This window comes from Stegodyphus dumicola, chromosome 2 (assembly GCF_044657685.1).
Source record: "Stegodyphus dumicola isolate Sdum_Otavi_A_Nest chromosome 2, ASM4465768v1".
Lineage (NCBI taxonomy): Eukaryota > Metazoa > Arthropoda > Arachnida > Araneae > Eresidae > Stegodyphus > Stegodyphus dumicola.
Window position 1 is genome coordinate 203474932 of NC_140769.1, and position 15256 is coordinate 203490187.

The 15256-nt window shown below is 33.7% G+C and overlaps 1 protein-coding gene across 1 annotated transcript in view; it reads right to left on the minus strand.

Annotated features, from left to right (window-relative positions):
- Positions 1-15256, minus strand: part of LOC118190489 (CB1 cannabinoid receptor-interacting protein 1-like) — a 45301-nt gene that overhangs the window by 8421 nt on the left and 21624 nt on the right. Inside the window, exon 2 of the mRNA XM_035361205.2 lies at positions 11226-11323. Within this exon, the coding sequence (XP_035217096.1) occupies positions 11226-11323 (98 nt within the window). The remainder of the gene's footprint in view (positions 1-11225; positions 11324-15256) is intronic.

A 15256-nucleotide genomic window follows, 5' to 3' on the forward strand; every position in this document is an offset into this window, starting at 1 on the left:
GACTAATCGTCTTCGTTTTCTATTCTAAGCGACTTTCTTTTCCATGTCATAAAATGTAAAAGAAAGACGAAAGAAAATAAATTGAAATTCGGCTGCCTTTATTGCAAACCATTCCTTTCTTTACCATTTTCTGCCAAATTTTTTTTGTCATTATTATGTACATATATGAAACATTTTATTCCTGGTTAAATACTTTTTTTTCATCATGAATTATTATAACCTTCTTGGGTTGTATACCAAGAAATGTTAATTTTTTTTCATTATTATGTATATATGCGAAACATTTTATTCCTGGTTAAATTGCGTATTTTTTTTTTCTATAATGAATTAGGGCATTATAACCTTCTCGGGTTGTCTACCAAGAAACCCAATACCGTATTATTGCACGAGTAAAATCGCAAGTTAGTTAATCAAAGTCTCGATAGTCTTATTTGCTGTGCTTGTAAATTCAAAATCTTTTAAAGAATTGCATAGCATAGTTAGCAGCATCAGAAACATTCAAATAGATTTACAAATAGACATTGTAATGAAAAAAAAAAAAAAAAAAAATTTGGTAGCTACATTACTTAGTAAATACATTATTTTATTAAGCAGAATAAAACTTTTAGTAATAGTATTGCCACTCGCCAAAGAAAGGTGAACAGAAACAATAATCTATTCTCTCGAATTAGGTAAAAACCAAGGAGGTTAGAATAGAAGGAGGGAAGGTTCAACTCAAACGGTGAAACTTGGCGGCCATGTTACTGTTATCGCTGTGACTTGTGCAAGGAAGTCTGCAATTGCAATATATATATATATATATATATATATATTTTCTTTTCATTTTGAAGCATGTCAGCTTGTGTTTCATATGGATGCACAAATCCATTTTCGAAAAAGATTCCTGGGATTACGTTTCACTCGTAAGTATTGATTTTCTTTTTTTATATAATTTGATAAATATGTTAAAAAAATCACAATGTCATGTTGTTTTCTTTTCAGATGTGAAAAACTTAAGAATAATCAAAATATGTTAAATACATTTTAATGTTTCTGTTTATAGCTGGTATCTTCGTCCCCTAATATACAATGATAGTATATGCCAGGATTTAAACTGTATAATTTGAACGTTTTAGGCAATTCGTTTTATAATTTTCATGAAAAGTAAGAAATCAATTGTTACTATTTTTAGGAATTGTAAAGGTGTTAAATAAAGCAATGCTTTTCTTTATTACTCAATTCACGCGCATAAACTGAAATCATTGAATTCACATAAATCTGTTTTATTTTGTTAATATTTATTTTCTTGTTGTTATAAGTTGTTGGTCATGAAAAGAATCTATTTAAAACTTTCATTTAAAAAAAAAAAAAAAAATGCAACCTATGACTATGTTTTAGATAATTATTTGCTATTAATTTCAGGTTAAAATAATTTTTTAATAAATTAGGATAATATTGTAAATAAATGAGAAATATCACTTCTTAAAGAAAAAATTGGAATGTACACCCGACAGGTTACTAATGAAACCTAAACAAATTCTTGAAATATGCAGAAACATCATTTTTAAAGGCTTTAATGTTATGCCCATGCATTTAGATTTTGAACTATTTCTTAATGATTTTCTGTACGTAGTAAATTACGGATATCATCTTAATAACTTTAAAACAAAAACAAAACAAAAAAAAAAAAAAAAAAACTATTAATAGCGGAGCGTTTCATTATAAATTTAACATATTTTTACTGTAAAATGCATGCACGGAACAGCTTAAAAACACGTACGTTTCACTGCCGTAATGCAATGTTTTGAAGTTACAAACATGGACGCCGCTTGTTCGGTGGAGTTTCATTCCCCGATAGAGGAGGAAACTGCAAACCCTCCCTCCTTCTATTCTAACCTCCTTGGTAAAAACCGAAACGAAATCAGCAAAAGAATATATATATATGCATATATATGCACGGTGGTCATGAAAAAACTTCCCGATATATGAACTCTTAGAGGCCTATCCGTCCTAAACACTCGAAATGAAATTTCAGATATTGTTATTTGACGGTTTGCCCTTGAGATTGTGATGATGTAAAACAATCGAACTCTGACGTTTTCAGTTACAGTGAAAAAAATTCGAAATTTTCGAATGGCAACACCTACTTTTTTTCGTGCGCAAATTTATCAACGCGCTGAATAACATTAAATGCCATTAGAATGATATACGTTTGACGACAATTGCTAGCGTAAAAGATTTGGAGAAAGCATTGTAAAAGACAACGACAACATAAGAGAGGGGAAAAAACTGTTATTGGAATTACAAGTTTTCAAACGCGTACAGTGTTTCAAGGTAGAGTCATCTCCCGTAACCCTTCAATTTCGTGGCCTCTCACTCCAATGGATTTCCAGTTTTCAGGTTATCTGAAATCTAAGATGCGCGCATCAAATCCATGAGATTTGTCAGAATTGAAAAATACCGTAAAACATACAAGTTAACATACACATATAAGTTATACAGATTTGTCCTGCTTTGTTACATTCGTCATTTTTGCCAACAACCTCCCGCATGCAATGCATTATCGTCTGCAAAAGTAAGTATATTGGAAACTTGTAACCCTAGTTATTGAAGTTCTTTCGCTCTCTTGCCTTGCGTTGTCAATGGTCCTATACAATGCTCTTCTATGCAAATGTTTTACGCTGACAATTTTTATCATATGTGTATCGTTTCAATGCTATTTAGGATTTTCAATGCGCTGATTAATTTGAGCAGGAAAAAAGTTGGTGCTGCCATGCTGCCATACGAGAATTTCGGAATGTTTCCAGTGTGACAGTGACCGTGAGAGCTCCTTTTTTTTTTTTTTTTAAATCATCATAATCTCGAGCGTATTCCTTCAATCTTCACTTCGATTGGTTCGGATGCCGCTAGGGGTTCATATATCGGGGAAGTTTTTCATGACCATCCAATATATATATATATGTTGGTTCATAATCCCTTCTATTCGCGGAAATATTGACCTGACTAGAATTGCCGCTTTGGCTTTAACTTATAACTCGAGTAAAGACGAAAAACCTTCGTATTTACGTATTTTTATCAATTATTGTTCATTGAACGGGAGTTGGTTTGTTCCCCTTGAAAAGTCAACTAATTTCCGATCAATGACAATGATTACATGTTTTTAATTTTTCCTTTTACAATTGAAATTTTATTCTTCATGATGAATTAACTCCAGTCCCCGTTAAAACATTATTAACATTTTGCTTTCAAATTACTTCAAAACATCTTTCAAAACATAACTTACCAGTATGGATTCACTCTTTTAAAATAATTCTACTTTAATTAAACTTAGGAGATAATATAATCAATTAATCAATATTGTTTAGGAAATAAATTATATATATATATATATATATATATATATATATATATATAGTCCAGTATATATATGTAAGATATAACAAAATATGATAGCTGTTTCAAAAAATAATTGGCGATCTCAAAATTAACATTCTAAATTTGGTGATCTGCCCCTAAATTCATCTCTTCTCACAGATTCCAGATTTTTTCTATCTTACGTAACGTTTTAATGCAGATGCCTCTTGTCCAATCAAGTTAATTGTAAACCAAAACTCTGAACTGAAACTTTCCCACTCCCAGCCTTCTTCCTCTGAAAGTACTCTAACTCTACCCTTTTCCGCATAAACTCTCCTGCCGGCAAGATGCTTTTTATGTATGCTGCTGCCGCTTACTTGCGTAAAACGACGTCGTTCTTCAAAATGCAACTTACTGTATTCAAATATAATTAGGAAACATCTTGCCTGAAAAAGGATGATTTGATATGCATAAAAAATAAAGATTGTGATTTTTCAAGATACGTTGTGCTAAATTGCGTCACCATGCTTTCCACTCTGCCACCTTCAACCCACTACGGTATTCTCTGTCATCTACGCAGTAGCTAAGCTGTTAAAAGTTCCACTGTTTTCATCTACACATTTGTTTGGAAACATTACATATATATATGTGTAGTGTATATATATGTGTGTGTATATATATATATATAATGAGTATATATATATATATATATATATAAAATGTTGTATGAACTTAAATCCATTTAGTGCGAATACAAGTTATTATTACTTGCGCAATTGCTGCAAAGTTAGTTAATAATAATTTATTTCCTAAACCGTATTGATTAATTGATTATATTATCTCCTAAGTTTAATTAAAGTAGAATTATTTTAAAAGTGTGCATCCATACTGGTAAGTTATATTTTGAAAGATGTTTTGAAGTAATTTGAAAGCAAAATGTTAATAATGTTTTAACGGGGACTGGAGTTAAATCATCACGAAGAATAATATTACAATTGTAAAAGTAAAAATTAAAACATGTAATTATTGTTATTGATCGGAAATTAGTTGACTTTTCAAGGGGAACAAACCAACTCCCGTTCAATGATCAATAATTGATAGAAATACGTAAATATGAAAGTGTTTCGTCTTTACTCGAGTTATAAATTAAAGCCAAACCGGCAATTCTAGTCAGGCCAAATATTTCCGCGAATAGTTGTTACTCAAAGAACTGATTCTCATGAAGCATTTTAGTCAATTCAATTTGGAGTAAAAATCAATTACTGTAGAGAAATCTTGTAAAACTCGAGTAATCGTCCCCGACACTATCATCTTTATGTATTTGAGTACTATATTATTTGTAGAAATTAAACATTGGAAATTGTCATTATGAAATCGAAATCAAAGTAAAGTTGAAATAAACATAGAAGATTATAAAAAAGATAAATAATGCAAACTTTGCAAAAACAAATCAAAGAGAACATAAAAATAATATAAAAATAATATAAAAATAAAATAGAAAATAATATAAATAAGATCAGTGAATGTACATGAAGATATAAAGGCCAGAAAGGTATTAAGTAACTTACATTCTTTCTAGTGGGGGAGTTGGCAGTGTGTTCTCTTCGTGTCTGACTCAGAAGTGTAGGGTGTCCGAAAATTCTTAGCGGCAGTAGGGGCTTTGAATTATATCAGTCGGCAAGACTTGGGTGAAGAAATTTATGGTAGTGGGTGGGACTTGGAATTCTTGAGGGATGTATTTTGTGGAGTTCTTATCTGAGAGAGACCGTCTGTTAAGATTTTTTTAAAAATACTAGTGAATGGAAATTAATTAATTTCTGGCTAATTGTCGTGTCGCAATGATTAAGAATTTAAGAAAGGAAAAAGGCATTTTCGCTATCCAAGAGCTAGTAGACAGTCTAAAGGCAGGAAATAGGCCCATTTTTTTAGTAACAGTATATGTCTGAAGACAATTAGCTTTTTACAATATATACAATTGAGTAATTACACTATATACAAATCTTTCAACTGACAGTCATCCAACTTATACCGCCTTCTCAGGTTTAGGAATAAATTATCATATCCCTATCAGTTAAATGATTTAGAGTAATATAATCAATTAATCAATACGGTTTAGGAAATAAATTATATATATATATATATATATATATATATAATGGGTATATATATAATGAGTATATATACATGTGTATGAGTCAGCTTCTTCTCTGTATATATATAAGATATAACAAAATACGAATGCTGCTTTAAAAATAATTGGCTACCTCAAAATTAACGATTCTAGATTTGATGCTCTCCCCCTAAATACATCTGTCCTCCCTAATTCGAGATCCTTCCATGATTATACAACAACCTAAAATTAACCAATCATAGCTTAGAGTACTTTCTGTATGTACTTAGTATAAATACCGCTCACAAATAAACTACGTCATTTCCCTTTCCTTAGCTTCCACCACGCCAACATCCACGCTGCTTTGCTTGTCCATCTAAAACGATATCGCCCGTTTAATCTGTGTATATGAGAAATTATTGTAATTGCTTATGTTCAAAAAGTATATTGTCTACGAAGAATTATTCTAATGTACTTGAAAATAAAGATGGTAATTAGCTGAACTTGGTTTGGTATCAACATATTCGTCCATTCTTGCTGCTCTGCTATCACGACTACATATCAAAATTATTACATATATATAATAAAACGGGGGTGTATACACAGAGAGAGAACTCACTCAGTCGTGCAAAAGAAACATTCTATTTATGTTATAATATGTGTACGTTTATTCAAGTTCTGATATGACTTTATTTATTTATGATATGATAACTCTAACGAAAATTTAAATTGTCGAATGTGAAAATTTGGTTCAAGCTTTCCTGTTCGGTATGGCAGTTAGAGGAACCCGATTTCCACGTCATTGGATCCTGTTTCGAATTGTATCCTGGACAGCATTCTTGGTTAGGGAAATGGCTAAATAATCGAAGTTATTTGGTATTGCCGAAGAATGTTTAAGGATCAAGTATCTAGCCATTGCAAGGGAGGAATGGAAGTCGATTCATCGCAGTACAACTGAAAATAAAAAATCTGATGTGTACACCTCATGATTTCCTTGTACGGAATATTAAATTATACGAATTTTTTCTTGCATTTCGTTTAAACTTATTGGATTGAATTAAACCTACTTCGCCGACAGATCATAAACCACAATAGAATAAATGCATTCTTTAAAATTTACTCTAGTATTTGTTTATCATAGCGACACTCTGGCGCTAGGTTCACTTAACAGTATTATATTTCGTTCATATTATAACTCAGAATGCACAAAATTTACATCATTTAAAGAATTATCTAATCGTTGCCACATGTTCTATTCTAATACTATAATAAAGCTAGAACGATGTATAAAAGAAATTAAGCAAACAAAACAAAAAAGAACCAGTTTTTCACGGACGATTGAGTATTTCTCATTCAATAAATTCAATTCTCACTTCGCGACAAGGCAAAAATGCATAAAAACTCAAAATATCTGTATTAAAAATTACGAAATAAATCTTAAACACTTATTTCCTCGAAAAAATTCCAGAAAGGATTAAGCATGATTTAATTCGCAATAATAAATGAAGGCGTTATCTTTGTTGTTGCGAAGCTACGTTTCTCTAGATTGGCAACAAATCCACTACGATGCTGTTTCAAATGTAAACAAGCAATGGCTGCCATCAGAAAAATTATTAGGCTTAGCGGCACTTAAACAATTTTAAAATTGTTGATAATTCTAAAAATATTGAATACAGATTTACTAAGGGCATAAAAACCTCAACCGGAAGATAAAAACAACATAATTCAATCATTTTTAAAGCAAAAAATGTACAATTTACAAACATATACGAGTAAAACTGAGATCACTGAGCCGGGTAACAGAGTGGATATATATATATAAATATATTTATATACGTTTGGCGCGGCCGATTGCAACCAAAATGCTAGGTACACATCTACATGTTATAGAAGTCCTATATACAAAATTTCATCGTTTTGAGGCTACTCGTTTTTGAGTTATGCGAGATACGTACGTACATACGTACATATATTCGTACAGACACCACGAAAAATTATCTTCAGAATTCATTTTAAGCAGTTTTATAATTTTTTTGGAGGAAAAGAGTCTATTATTCTGTCCTTACGTACAGATATCACGCAAATACATCGTTAAATTACATTCGAAAGCGGTCAAAATGGATATTTTCGTTGAAATATGTTGCCAGAAACTTTTCGCGATTACAATACTTCCTTTTTACTTCGTACAAGGAAGTAAAAAGTCAAATATTTACATTTTATTTCCTTAAAAGTTCAAAAATAATCTATGTTTGGAATTTTTTTAAATCGTAATGTCTCAAAATGGTTTATTAGTGGTAAAGTTTATAAACAAGATAAAAATCACAAAGAATATTGAATAAATAGAATGGCATGTCTTTGCAAATGAATGAGGATTATTTCTTATCAATACAAAATGCAGTTGGTGACATCAAATTCTGAAGACGAAATGGCAGGGATTAAAATTCGATTTTTTAATTTTATTGTGCGTTTCATTTAACATGTGCTTTTAATGTTGCGAGAACCAGTACTTAAATTAAAAATTGAGTGAAAAGGGATAATGAACTATCTCAAGCACGAACCCAAAAATGTAAGCATAGATATATAAAGGTGCTTTCACAATGGTTTCTAATACTTAAATTAACAGATTAAAAAATGAAAGAAATATGAATTTAACAGATGGAAGGTAGAAGAAGAGTGAGTAAGGCAAAGCTAATGTAAGCTCCGAAAGAACATTCTAGCGAGATTACGGTTTGGAGGGGGAAAATAATTTTCTTTTCTGGTGCAGTTGTTAGGATATTTAAGGACAACAATATTGTTAGAAAATAAAACCAAAACAGAAGGATGAAGGACGATCTTAAAGCAAAAGATGTAAGGCTGTGGAATTCATGGGATTACTGAAAGATCCAACATTCAAAGATAGCATCCGAGATGAAATCGAGCAAAATTCAAATCTCTAAGCGGAGACATAGAATCCTGTCTGAACAACGTTATTAAATAGTAAAAATTATGCGGCACATTATCCATTTTGTCAGATCTCTTTGGGGGTAAGTTTCAACATAACAAAAAGCGCCAACTCAATTTCAGTGTATTTTCTGAACTATATATATACAGAATATAGACTAATAGATTTTATTTTCACTTGCCATTAAACATACCTGCAATGATAATGGAGTGTATAAAGCTGTACTTATGAACGCTAAGTAAAAAAGTGTTTATTTAAATAAGTTCTATCTATCTAAGAGAAGTTTCATGAACATTTTTTTATTTATAACATCTATTTCTGAAAGCAGATGTCTCTTTTTTTAACTTGCAAGCAACATTTCTCCTAGCGAGCATTCGAAAAGTAAAAGAACAAAAATTTAAGATGAATACACTTTTCGGAATGGCTATCATGCCCGTAGATATAATTGCAATTTGTTCAGTGTCCCAATTAAAATGTTATGTCAGTATTTCTTTACTGATAAATAGTTTTGGATTGTAAATTTTCCAGAAGCAAAAGTAATATAGGTTAAATATTAAACTTTGCATGTGGCCCCAAGTACATTTTTGCTGGGCTATTATTATTGTTATTATTTCAAGGTCGGCTTGTACATCACTTTTTGAGAACGCGACACAAAAGAATATTCCTACAAAGTTCTTAGAAAATCAAATGAAAACAAAAGAAAGACTGACTGCAGAATGCTGCTGAAAAAAAAAAAAAAAATAAAAAAAAAATAAAAAAAATAACAGATTGATTAAATTTAGATACACGAATTTTCGTAAATATTTATGTGCTTTTCTTAGTAATTTAGATTGTATATTTTGCGGTGTTGTTTACTGTTTTTATTTACTTTATAAGGGATTTTGTTCCCTCTTTCTGCATGCCTTCGTGGTGTAATTAGAAGCATACTTGACGCGTATTCAAGAGCTCCAGGGTTCGAGTCCCCACTAGAGCATTACTAATTTTTCACGTCTCCTTCAAATAACTTAATGATTCTAAAACTGGCGTCCGATTTGAAAAGTGTAGGACAATAATTCTTCACTAGCAGGACTTAGGCGACTAGGTCCTCTAATCCTTAGTCACCCTTTAAAAATGAGGAGTATATAAAGAATTTTCTTCCTCCTTCCAGCATGCGTTCGTGGTGTAACGGTAGCACACTCGGCGCATATCGAGAGGTTCAGAATTCAATTCTTGGCCAGAACTAAAAGGTAGTGGACCATACTTTGTCACCACAGGATTTGGCGATTGGTTCCCATAATCCCGAGCCGTCCTTTAAATGGAAGAGTATATAAGTTATATTCTCCCTCCTTTCCGCATGCCTTCTTGGTGTAATTAATTGGCAGCACACTCGATGCGTATTCGAGAGGTGCAGGCTTCGAGTCCCGGCGAAGGCACGGCTCCTTTTCACGTCTCCTGCTTCAAAATAACTTTATGCCTTTACAACTTATTTATTACACTTTAGGCAATAATTCTCCTGCGTAATTTTATTTAACTGAATTTGTGAGCGCTCATTATTTGCAAGTGTTTTTCATGTACTATGTTGCTGAACTTTTAATTCTAAATAGATGACGCTTGAATTGTGAAAACTGTTAAACAGGGCTAGATGTATGGACAAAAGTCCTCCTTTTGGCGATATATTGCATTTTGTTGTCAACATGGTGGTGTTTGGGAAGTTTCTGGAAAACGCGTTTCCAAAGTCTTGAAAAACTACTTTTCTCGAAGCTTCCAGAAGTACTTTCATTTTCCCTTGGACATTTGTGGATAAATATCGGTTACTTTAGAACTTGCAATCAGTTTAGATCTGTGACTGCTTTGCTGGAGAGCCTTTCGTTAAGTGATTACTGCTTTAGAATTTGCTTTGTGGGTTATTATGATGATCTGTGTTACAAGCTTAATTTTTTCAATATAGAAGCGCTACAGCTCTACTGGAAGTTAAGTAAGAAACTGCAATGCACAGCTAATCGTGAAACCAGGAAAGCAGACCAAAGAACATAACATGCAACTATCAGAAATCGGCACTAAACATTGCTGTTATCTTGAAATGCGACTAAGAAAGAGTGTGCAATATTTATAATAATGAAGGGTTGTAATCATAGTAGACAAAACTGAAAATAGCCCAGAAAAAAAAATGCTGTATGACTCTCGTAAAGCATTCATTTTAATTTATAAAAGGCCGTCTTCTCAGTATGTTAAGCATAAGTTGGTTTTTAAGATTTATTTTAATTAACATGTTATTTATGTTAAACCTTTCCTGTACTTCTGCTGTTTCATTTACTCCAGAAAATGCAAATCAAGGGATTTTAAATAATGAGTAAGAATCTAATCTCAAGTAGAAAGCTTTGGTAATCGGAGTTCTGCAATGCAGATTTAACCTATTGAAGTGCTATACTAATTTTTAATAAGTAAAACTTCATCTGTTATTCATGAGGAAGCGTATTAGCTTAGTCTTTAATAGTTGACTCATGATTAATTGAATTCCTGTTATATTCTGAAGCCGCAAGTAGCGGTAGCTCCGTTATTTTTAGGAATTTCAAGCTGAGATGCTAGAAAATATTTTACTTGCGTTTACACGTTTATTCTTATCAGTTGTACCATGGGATTTTTAAGTTAAGACAGGACATAACTACGTTTGTTTCTGGATCGTAAGATTATTCAGTGGAATTAGAATGCAACTTTTTACTCTCAATATATGTTTTCATTTTGGATTAGAAACTGAAGGATTATTTCCTACAATGCTTATTTAAAATTATCAGGGTAGCACAGCACTTAACTCAGCCAGAGAATTTTAGAAAGTGGATGAAACTTTTAACTCTGTATACTTACTTAATCTTCAGAGGAGGTCGAAATGTTAATACGAATTTGTAAGGAGTCTGTACTTTCATTTTAATTGTAGAACTGCAGTCAAATCTTTGTCCGTCTTGCTGAAACGGAAAAACAAATGAATAAGCATTATTTTAATCACTCTCTTAATTTGTAACAAGAAAAGTATTTTTATGTTGGAAATGTCAGTACTTAACATTCCATACTTAATATTGGATTGGTGCGAAAAAAGTGTCAGAAAGGCATTTGTCAACATGACATCCTAATGTCGCAATTTGAAATGCTAGGTAAATGAAATCATCAATATTTGGTTAATAAAAATAGTCTTCCTCGACGTATGTACACTTCTGTCACCTCTGTGTCAACTATACAATCAAAGGTCTAAATAAATCAGGTGTCTGTGATGCGAAGAATTATCAATTGCAGACTAGACCTCCATGTTATAAACGAAATTTTGGGGGGTTGAAAAGGCGTTCAGACTACGAAAGACAGGATAATTGTCATAAGAGTATGGCAGATGAAGAATTTTTACTGCAATTCACTGAGAATTTGCAAAGTCGATACGATATCAATATACGTATAACAGAATACTATCAAGCAACATAAGAGCATTATATCTGTTAACTAGATTTGGACTTCTGAGAACATACTGATGTTACATGTCATGCAAATGTAACGTTATAAGAATCCGCCATGATAGTTTAGACCAAAGAGAGAAGAACAGGTGAATCACTCCAGCAGCAAAACATCATAAAAGCAGGAATACATTCTGTGAATGGAGGAAATGTACGGGTTGATGCTGCGCTCCTTTTTCATATTTTACCTGGTTGTTTATCGTTAATGGTTATTGTGCTTATTTATCTTCCACTGTATGTAAAATTCTAGCGTAAACTTCTTCCCGTTCCGTTTATTCCTTAGACAAAGTAAACTACACGCTTCGAGATGATGTGCTTTCCTAACTGGCACCAATAATAACGGTGTTTTAGTATATAATCAAGCTTCTCTGCAGCAACATGAATGCTTTGTTGTGAATTTGTTTCCACAGTATCCTTCAGAAGCTCATGTAAATCTAATGTCGGTCGGTCGGTGGCTGAGAATGTGACCTTAATCTTTTGCGCTAAAAACCCAACGGAACATCCAAATTTCAGTTCACAATGTGTTCGTGTTCACAATGTGTTCACAATGTTTCAATTGTGAACACATTGTGAACCAAAATTCAGTTCACAATGTGCATTCGTGTTTGTGTAATGTGTATGGTTCACTTTAACGAGCCTCTTTTGAAGAGCGTTAAACCTGCTGATGGCCTTGGTATCCTTTACAATAACGTTATGCCTTAGAACACATTGTAAGGATCTTAAGTTTTACTAACGTTTATTTTATTTTAAATCTTTACTATCACTTCTTATTTTCTACTTCCGGCCAGAATTATAAGCGTTAATGTATTTATGCAAAGTTTGTCTGGCGAACGCCAAGTATTTAAGTTGTGGCTTTTTGCCAAGCGAGAGAGAGGAAGCAGTGAGTCGAAGCAGGCCGCTTACCTTAGAAGTTTTACTCAGTTGCTGGTTGCCTTCCAGGCCAGAGGTTTTTAATCCTCTTGATAATTTTTAAACGTATTTTAGTGTTCACAGTTCTCTGTACTACATACGGCTTCCTGTTAATATAAGGCCAATCTTCCACGTTTATCATTTTAAAGTTAAATTAGAGTTTAGTTTTATCTTTTATATTTTTACGTTTAGACCCCAAGTAGTGGGTCTGTGCATTCCGAAGTACGGAAGTTATTGTAAATAGAGAAAAATAAAGGGTTTTGTATACCCTTCTTGCGTATCCTGTCTACTTCCCACAGTTTTGAACATAGCTTTAGTAAGCTCTCTGTTCCGAGTCAGGTCCTTGCATGTTCCCGAAGAAGGTAAGACGGAACATTGAACCTGATAACATGACTTCAATAGACCAGTGCTTTTGGCTCGTAAGCTGTGTTTTCAGATTACAAACACTTGTACGGAAACCTGCAATGAGATATTTCAATTGCACGGAAGGTAAGACGGAACATTGAACCTGATAGTGGCGCCCAACGTAGAAGAATAACCATGGCCGAGTTTCAAGAAGAACCTGTGCTGCCTGCAGAAGCGGCTCAGAATCCAGAAATGCCAGCTGCCGCCCTGGAAGGATTTGGTTACATCGTCCAGACCATGCGCGCTTCGATGAAACCAGAAGCAACATTTAATGGAAACTCACCGGTAACCAGTTTTTTGGAAAAATTGGATGACCACTTCATGCTCTACCCCGTGCACGACTTACAAAAAGTTACCTTAGCTACCAGCGCTTTGAGGGGCCAAGCGCTTAACTGGTTCAAATGTATAGGCAGAAGTCTCTTGGGTCAAGCAGGAAGTCCCACCTATACTTACGAGAATTTCAAGACTGCCCTAGTAAAAGCCTTCCCTGTTGTAAGGGATCGTGCGAAATTAGAAACGGAACTTTTTAGTATATATCAACAAAGAATCGAAAACCTCTCGAGCTTTATTTTAAGAAAAATTCACGTCTTCAAACTCTTGTATGGAAACCGTCCGGATCATGAGATAATTCAAGTGATTTTGCCGAGGTTACTGTCCCAAGTGCAAGACTTTATTGAATTAAGAAATCCGACTACACTGGAAAAGTTATTTGAGCTAGCAATCCAGTTTGAAAGTAGAAGAACGGCGGACGTCGAAAGAAGACGCCAATATCAACAGCGAAACCAATTTGGTGCGCCAAGACTACAGCAAACTCAAGCACACGGCTACGGAAGCAAAGCGAATCAGTGGGCAAGGAAACCCGAGCATTCAAAAACAGCCGGCGAACGTCGACAGTTCAATAGCAATCCAGGAAAAAAGTCTCAAGGCCAGTGGAAAAAAAAGGAAAGCACGGAAATGAAAAATAATTTAAACTAAAACGGATTTCTGCTGACGAGAGGGTGCGGAAATCCGAAGGCCACGAAAACCCCTCTTCCTTCAAGTTAAATACAGTAATGGTGAAAAATTTGACTCTTCCGAAGATTGAAGTGTTGGTGAATAATATCCCAGCCACCGCAATCCTGGATACAGGCGCGCAGTGTTCTTGTGTGGCAGAAGATTTTTTTAGGAAGTATTTTCGGAAATACCGCATATATAATTCGGATCATACGACAGTGTTAGCGGCGCAAGGAGAAAAATGTAAGTGTATAAGTAAAGTACCGCTGTATGTGCGTATCAAGGACGAACAAGTAAAGGTGATGTTTTTTATAGTAAAGAATCTGCAAGCACATATAATCTTAGGAATAGATTTTCTTTCAGAGGCACAAGCAACGCTGGATTTTAATGAAGCGTCCCTTAAGCTGACAATGAAACCAGTTCGTGCAGAAAAGGCTGAACCGCCGATGTTAAATCTTGACCACCTGCCTGATGACGAGCAAGGAAGAATCCGACAAGTGGTAAGTGAATTTGCTTCGTTATTTAGTGATATTCCAGGATTTACTCAGGTTACTAACCATAGTATTGACACCGGAGATTCAATGCCAGTTCGCCACAAAGCATACCGGTATGATAAGAATAAGGAAAAAATTATAGAATGGCATATCACCGATATGCTACATAAAAAGATCATAACGCCCATCTCAAGTAGTTATGCTAGCCCGGTGGTTTTATGTAAGAAAAATAATGACTATCCTTTGACACATCCAAAAAGGTGGAGATTCGCAATTGATTACGGTAAATTAAACTCCATAACTAAATATCCGGTATATCCGTTACCTATTATTGAAGAGATTCTAAGGAACATAACATCCACCAAATATATGACGACTTTAGACTTGACGACTGGTTATTTTCAAATAGGGGTTAGGCCTGAGGACGTGCCTAAGACTGCTTTTATAACCAAGTCTGGAACTTATGCATTTTTGCGTATGCCGTTTGGCCTTTCAGGGGCGCCGGCAACATTTCAGCGATGTATGGACATTGTGTTAAGACCTGTTCTTGGAAAGTCCACATTTATCTATTTAGACGATATCATTATTACTAGTGATA